The sequence below is a fragment of the Eschscholzia californica genome, unplaced genomic scaffold (assembly GCF_041429995.1).
Source record: "Eschscholzia californica isolate CP2 unplaced genomic scaffold, dmEscCali1.0.p SCAF_6, whole genome shotgun sequence".
In the NCBI taxonomy this organism is placed as follows: Eukaryota; Viridiplantae; Streptophyta; class Magnoliopsida; order Ranunculales; family Papaveraceae; genus Eschscholzia; species Eschscholzia californica.
Window position 1 is genome coordinate 40,267,689 of NW_028238483.1, and position 7,914 is coordinate 40,275,602.

A 7,914-nucleotide genomic window follows, 5' to 3' on the forward strand; every position below is an offset into this window, starting at 1 on the left:
AAGAACATTCCTAAGCCATTAGAAGGAACCTAAACACGACCGAAACAAATTCTTTACTAGGATTCATATTTCTTTGGTTCAAACAGACCGAAAAGAATTCCAAACAGGCAACTTCAAACAGAGTATGAAATAGAAGTACTATTGCTTTTATAGTATTTCTCCTCGACTCTTTAGCTCATTATGTATACATACATATGCACATAGTAACAACAAACAAAATCACAACCTATACCTGCAAGCTGCAACCACCACAAAAGTTTTGGTCTTCGCTGCTCCGCCACCATCTATGTCGTCGTTAAGAGACATAGACTAAAACACGGAGACCTCCTTCATTTGCTTATTTAGCTCTTCGAGCTTTGAATAAATTTCTATATTGTCGATATGTGTTTTATCATTGGCGAAAAAAGAATGCGAAATTCCCTTCACTTGAATCCAACTTGAACCAGGCTCCTTAACAATTATCTTCTCTTTCATAACATTTCTCAATCCTTCAACACTTTCCCACATACCAGCCGAAGCATATAGATTTGAAAGGGTAACATAAGCAGAGTGATTTTCAGGTCTTAACTCGAGAAGTTTCTTCGCCGCGATCTTCCCAAGCTCTATATTCCCATGAATGTTGCAGGCAGACAGAAGTATCTGCCATATATGAGCATCAGGAGTAACAACCATTTGATCTATAATTTTCTTAGCTTCATCGAATTCCCCAACCCGACCAAGCAAATCAACAATACAAGCATAATGTTCTAACTGTGGCATTAAGCCATGGCATTCCGTCATTGAGTTTAAGAAAGTATATGCTTCCTTTACTAGACCTGCATGGCAACATGAATAAAGAACTCCAAGATACGTAATCTCATCTGGGTCGGTCCCGAATTTGGGCATTTGATTGAATAATTCGAAAACTTCGTCATAGTTCCCGTGCTGAGCTTGTCCCATTATAATTGAATTCCAGGCAGCCAAGTTATCTTTACTTGTCTCTTCGAAAGCCTTCTTTGCTTCATCTATGCTTCCACATTTACAGTAAACGTCCACAATAGCACTTCCTGTGAAGTTATCTTGATTAATGCCATACTTTAGAGAGAGAGAATGAAGACATTTACCTTGTTCTAGTGTAGTCAAAACACCACAAGCTTTAAAAACTATGCTGAAAGTTATAGCGTCCACTTCGACTTCAGAATTCCATACTTCTAGGAATAACTTTAAGGCATCGAAATGGTCACCGACATGAACAAAAGTAGACGCCATTGCATTCACATGCAGTGTACCTAAGTTATCGATCTCTAAATATATTTGTTTCGCATTTTCGATTTCATCACATTTCCCATACGCTGTTATTAAATTGGTAACCATAGAATCATCGGAAATAAACCCTAATTTAGTTATGAGTACATGGACTTGCTTCGCTTGCCCTATGAGACAAGGGTTTGAGAGAACTTCAAGAACACTAGCTAGGGTATATTTGGTGGGTACAAAGAAAGAATGTCTCATCCAAGAAAATATGTCCAAAGCTGAAGTTACCAATTTGTTTTCTACATAGACAGCAATGAGAGCATTCCAAGAAACACAATCTCTCTCGAGCATTTCGTTAAACACCCGCCTAGCTTCTTCAATATGCTGACACTTTCCGTACATTGAAATCAAGGCATTACTAACAGAAATTGCTAATATATAATTCATCTTAAAACAATGAGCATGAATTTGCTTCCAAGAACTTAGAAGTCTCGGGTTTTCAATTAACGATAGAACATTAGTAATTGTATACTCATTTATTTCGATATCGGATGAACACAAGAACCTAAACAGTTCAAGTGCTTCTTCACCATCATAAGATGCTCCAATTCTAGCAGTCCAAGAAACAACATCTGGGTTAGAAATTTCATCGAACATCTTAATCGCATCGCTTTTTCTCCCGACATTGCAATACATGCTCATAACCGCATTACTAAGCGGAATTGAAGTACCGGCTAATAAACCAATCTTTATACTCAATCCATGAATCTTTTCCCCATCTTTTATATCAGAAGTTGCTCCAAGAACACTAGTTAAGGCGAATTCATTCACACCCATGTTCAATAATCTCATCTCCATGAAAGTTTCTCGAGCCAATTCAATCGCTCCATTTCGAATGAACCCAACTATCATAGTTGTCCAAACCACAATATCCACTACGAAAAACTCCTTGAAGCATTTCTTAGCAGATCTCAAGTCTCCTACTTTCGAATAGTTATCGATTAGGCCACTAACTACGAAACAATTCGAAGAAAATCCTAACTTGATAGCAACAACATGGGCAATCTCAATTTGTTCCAAATTATAACAGGATTTAACTAGAGAGCTTAATGTGAATACATCAGGCTTAAGACAAATACATCTCAATCTATCGAAAAGGCTAAAAGCTTGTTCAGTTTGTTGAATTCTAGCATACCCAGATATCAATGCATTCCATACAACTATATCTGTATCTTGCATATCAAGAAGGAGAGAATGAGCATTATCAAGATTACCAAGTTTCGAAAACCGATCAACAAGGGAGCTACCTAAAAAGATGTCAAGGGTAAAACCAGATTTGATGAAAAGGGAATAGATTTGTTCAATGAGATGAATGTCAAGAAGATAAGTTGAAGCTTTGAGGGCTTGTGGGTAGAAGCCATTACTTACTAAGGTTTTTATAGAAGTTAAGGATTGAAAATTAGAGTAGGTTTTATATGATAGAGAATGAACAAGAAGCTTCTTCATGCATGACAATGGCTGTCGCCTCTTCGAAAACCAAAACATAAACTTCAATCTTATGGATTATACTGACTATAAGAGTGATTCATGGAGGTGGGTTACTCTAGTATCTCTTCTTTATCTTATGATTAGAAACAAAACATAAACTTCAATTTGAATACAAACAAGTTTGATGCTTCATGATTAACAATAAACACATAATGGGTGTCACTTCAAAACTTCAACTAAATGAGGGCAGAAAAAATAGATGTCTAGCTGATTCTAGTTCTGAAGATTATTACCTGTTTGAAGAAATTATAGTAAAAAAAGGTTGAATCTTTTCTTCTTTGTTTTAGCTCAAAAAGAAGGTCTCTGATTTTTTTTTTCAACTTTTAGGCAGTAGTTTGATAGATATCCTCTGGGTATTTTCATTGATCAAAATTTCTTCAAGAGTTGGAGGGAAACAACAAATTTGATTTCATCTACATATAACAATGGGGGAAACTCGAAAGAGGTGGGAAAAAGGTATTGAGAGTTTGAGACTGAGCTCTCAGCTTGTCCCCCTAACTTTCGTGAAAAGCCCCTAACTTTTGCCAAGTACATGTCTGGCCCCTCTTTTCAAAATGTCTATTCGAGGCTAGTGCTAGGGGCACACAAGAATTCGCTTCAAGGACTAAAGACTTTATTCGAAAAATGAGTCAATATAGATTGTTGTGGAGTGGCTGTTGTAAAGTTAACAAGAAGGAGACTTGGATAGAGAAATTTGCTTTTGCAAAAAGAAAAAACAAATTCAAATGAATGATTAACAGATATTTTCGTCTCCTTAGATTGTGAGGAACTATGCGACAAATAAGAATTATTGTTCTGAAGCAAAACCTTTCTTTTACCACAGAATTTCGCCTCTCCATCAACACCAATTCCTGCCCCCTCAACATCGCCACCTTTCCCTTGTTTCCTTTTCACATTTGATGGAAAAATTGCTCCTTTTAACAAATTAAAAGAAACCTTAAAACGCCACGTAAGCAAATTATTTGGTTTTGAAGTTTTTCATTGAAGATGTTCTTTCTAATTGAGATCTATATACTGCCACAACAAATTAGAGGTTCTCTATATTTGAGACTTATAAGATGGGATTTTTAAAGATGTTTTAGAATTTCTTTAAAAATGGTCTACACCATGAAAATCTGATGCCAGCCAGCCAATTCATCCACAATCATTACACGAGACCCAAATAATTTTTTATGATCAATAATACTTAATCCGACTCTGACCTACTCTAATGGCACACTAGGTGGGGGTTATTCGTTCGGAAGTTTATCGTTCTTGGTTGAGAACATATTTGAAGGACCTTGAAATTCATAGTTTAAGAAGAATAAGATCTCCATGTTTTTCCCATGAAATTCTTCTAAACAACCTCTGAATCCTCGAACCCATTTTTTAGAACAATGAAACCAATTCTTTTATCCACAATTGAGCTTCAAACATTACAAAGATCGTTCAAAAGTTTGTGTAAGAACAAACTGGATTGGCAAATATCTCCACTAGATGTACAAAAGAAACAAGATTCGAACTCAATTTGAAAATTAAATGTCACTGTAAAAGTATCGGCTTCCTTCAATAGCTGCATATTTGTTCGAGAAGGAACTCCTTGTTCTAAAAGATTGTATACATTCAAATGGTTGAAATGTAGCTTCTGAGGCTTCAACCCAAACTGTGCTTTAGCTTTAGATGTTTCTCCCCCAATTTTCTTTTTGTTCCTTATGATTCATCAACATGAACAATTATCCTCCTGTACAAGTTCATTGAAAATACTAGATCAATCATCAATGTAACAGCAAATAAGGAAATATACCAATACTAACAGAGAAGAAAAAGATAGTCGATGTAAATATTTGAACATTTTTGTTATTTTTTCTTTTGGAACGGCACACCAAGAGAGGAGGTTGTCATTTTCTTTTGCTTTATCCACCGTTCGCTCGGAAAAGGTTCCTGGGCTGGATGGGTTTTCAGCCCTCTTCAAGAAGTATTGGGCCATGATTGGAGTATGGAGATCATTTTTTCTACTCCGTGTCTAATTTTTTTAAGTTAATTCCTATATGGCCCCCTACTTTGTGACCAGTTTCCTTTATGGTCTCTTTTTCTTCGTAAATTCAAATATGGCCCCCTATTTTCAGGTAAATGTCATTACTACCCTTCTTAATAATAAATTTAAAACATTAAAGAAAAAATTATTTCCACCTCACCCCTCTCTCTCTCCACCTCATCTCTCCTTACACCTCACCCCTCTCTCTCTCTCTCCAATTCACATCTCTCTCTCTCCAACTCACCTCTCTCTCTCCAACTCACCCCTTTCTTCTCCGGCAAGGTGGCCGGCCGGAAACTGAGTGAGTGGTTGAAGTAGATATGGTGGGAAGTCGATAAAACCATTTTTATAATTGATTTGAATACCTTACTTCCTGCTGCATTCACTAACAGTTGTGGCTCGATTGTTCCCGCTTAAATGGGTACTCATTGGGACCCCAATTTCGTAGGGATCAAAGAGGGAGCTAACGAGAAACTAGGGGGCCAAAAGGAATGAATCCAAAGATGAAATTGAGTGAGTGGTTGGATGTGTTTCTCTTGAGTTTAATTGAATCGGAACCGTTGGGGCTAGGGCATAAAAGTAACTCCTCCCTCCCTCCCTCCCTCGTTTATTAGATACAAGGGGACGAGAGGCCTCTCTCTGTCTTGATCTCTTGAAATTGTTTGGATCTCTGGCCTTATCTATTGATCTTCTTCTTCTTCTTCTTCTTCTAATAACTAGGGTAAGTTGTACATACTTATATGTTTTAAATAATGCTTGAAGTTGCTCCGAAATTTCATCTTGACAACACCACCAACAAGAAAAAGAAGAAGAAGAATGTGAAGAATAAAAAGAAGAATGAGAAGATTGGAATTCACGTTGAAAGTCATGTTGAAATTCCAACCTTGTTATTTCAACAAAAGAAACAATCTCTATTACTACTCTTATTCACTATCAAGAAGAAGATAATGTGTTATACTAGGAGGAGTAGGGTTGAAAAGTATGGTCTTTATCTAGTGTCCGACACTAATAAAAAACTTTGTTATTTTAATTGTCAACTTCTCACCCACCATGATGATGATGATGATGATGATGATAATCATACCGATGACTTCCCACCATATCTACTTCAACATAATTATAACAATGGTTTTATCTACTACTACTACCAGAGCAGGAGGATTACGAATTCTGGTACTCTTTTAACTTATGGCTTATGTATTCCTAATAGTCGTCTTGTTTTAGCCGTACTAGTATTTGTGAATGCAGCAGCAGGAAGTAAGGTATTCAAATCAATTACTCCTCCCCATGGTTATCTTGTTGAACCCAACAACACTATTACTAGTAGTAGTATTGGTCTGATTGATTGTGTTCCAAGTGATACTACTAGTAGTAGGCCTCCTCCTCCTGTTCCTGTTAATGACAATTGGTTCATATTTGAGGTACTAACCAGACTCCCTGTCAAAACCCTTCTTCGTTTTAAGAGTGTTTGTAAGAGATGGTGTTTTTTAATTCAAAATGATCAAAATTTTATTGATTTACACCTTCTTTATCGTTCCCGTCTTCGTCGTCTATTTATTCTCAACCCTGTACCTTGGCCGTCTCCCCCAGAGACACCACCTAGTCCGCCAAAGATAAATCAGGAGGAGTGTGATCAAAGTAATGAAATCTTCCTTATCGACAGTGACCATGATAACGAGTCGTACATTACAGCTGACCTAATTTTGTTTCAACAACACAACAACAACAACAACACTAACAAAGGAGAAGGAGTAGACACTAGTGTTGCTACAAATGTACTAGTAGTAGTGGCTGACACAGTAAGGGAGGTGGATTCAACCTCTTACGATTATGTTTCAAACCCTATAAACGGTTTAATATGTCTGATTGACTCACGTGTCAAGTATGTTGTACGTATATGCAATATCTGTACTGGAGAATTGTCACCATGGTTTGAATCGTCATTGGCATGCCAAGAAAAACATTGCAGTAAGATGGATAACTATCTCGATGCACGACCCAACTACCAATTTGGTTTTGATCCTTCCACTAACGAACACAAATTGGTCTGTTTGTGGAAAGTTATTCCTACAGATCGTGGTGATAGGAGATCTCTGATTTGTGAGGTATTGACAGTAGGGCGTCAAGGTATTAATGGCAATAATAGATGGAGGAGGATCGAAGAGGTCCCGCACATCCCTTATCGCCCACATGACGATTCCGTTCATGTGAATGGTGTTATTTATTGGAACAGTATTCTCCTTCATAATGGCTTCTGGGATAGTAAACATGGTCCTGTATGCATATTGGCTTTTGATTTAGGAACGGAGAAGTTTAAAACAATCACAGTATCTGATTTTATCCTTAATCAACCTAGAGATGATATTGGAGACCAACTCAACCCCCTCACCAGTCCATCGTATGATATTGACTTTGGGGGGTGTGTTAAGTTATTAGAAGTGGGTGGACATTTAGCTATGTTAGTTAGAATTACCAATTGTCTGTTCAAGATGTATATTTATGAAGATGATGATTACAAATTGGAAGAGGAGGTCAATAGAATGCCTATTGATAACGGTGGTAGTTATCCAAGTAATAGCGTTGGAAGATGGAGTGAGGTGACTAGTATCAAATTGCCTTTTCATTTGGGTGAGAGTTGTGGTGTTAGGTTTTGTAAGTTTGTAGGATCAGATGATGAAATAATTTTGACATCATCAGAGGGACCAAATTGTGGTAAAGAAGCGGAGAAGAAGAAATGTGTGTCTTTTTATTCTTACAATTGGAAGAAGGGTTGTTGGAGAGAGTTTGAAGTACGTGGAAGCTCTGTGTCGGTTCCACATTTATGCACCGAATGTTTTGTTGCTACTTTCTCTGAGAGCCTTCTGCGTGTTAACAATGACAAAGCTCTCTCCTAGCGCATTGTTGTGGATGGATCAAATTCCATTCCGTCCTTGTGAACTGTAAGACAGTTTCTTTGGATTTATATTGTATTACTTTGGGTTAAGTTTTCTTGTATGATAAGGAGAATGTGGTAGTGGATGTCATGGACTGATATTTTATTTGTAATTCTTATTTGTACTTTCTGTTTCCTTGTCGTGGCTGGTGATGAAATTAGATATGCTAAAAAAATTTCAATGTTA

At 37.1% G+C, this 7,914-nt stretch overlaps 2 protein-coding genes across 2 annotated transcripts; one reads left to right on the top strand and one right to left on the bottom strand.

Annotated features, from left to right (window-relative positions):
• Window positions 1-37: 37 nt before the first annotated feature.
• LOC147534827 (pentatricopeptide repeat-containing protein At4g21300-like) lies at window positions 38-3,280 on the bottom strand. The gene is made up of 2 exons (XM_086647106.1): window positions 3,015-3,280; window positions 38-2,465 (listed from the first exon to the last, which is right to left on the bottom strand). Exon 2 carries the CDS (start codon window positions 2,143-2,145, stop codon window positions 310-312), a length of 1,836 nt encoding a protein of 611 aa, XP_086503232.1. The 5' UTR covers window positions 2,146-2,465; window positions 3,015-3,280; the 3' UTR covers window positions 38-309.
• A 2,059-nt stretch (window positions 3,281-5,339) lies between these two features.
• LOC147534828 (uncharacterized) lies at window positions 5,340-7,914 on the top strand. The gene has a single exon (XM_086645386.1). It carries the CDS (start codon window positions 5,548-5,550, stop codon window positions 7,687-7,689), a length of 2,142 nt encoding a protein of 713 aa, XP_086501512.1. The 5' UTR covers window positions 5,340-5,547; the 3' UTR covers window positions 7,690-7,914.

Excerpts from the sequence above, each read along its gene's own strand:
- LOC147534827 (XM_086647106.1), bottom strand. The coding sequence starts at position 2,145 with ATGATAGTTGGGTTCATTCGAAATGGAGCGATTGAATTGGCTCGAGAA.
- LOC147534828 (XM_086645386.1), top strand. The coding sequence starts at position 5,548 with ATGCTTGAAGTTGCTCCGAAATTTCATCTTGACAACACCACCAACAAG.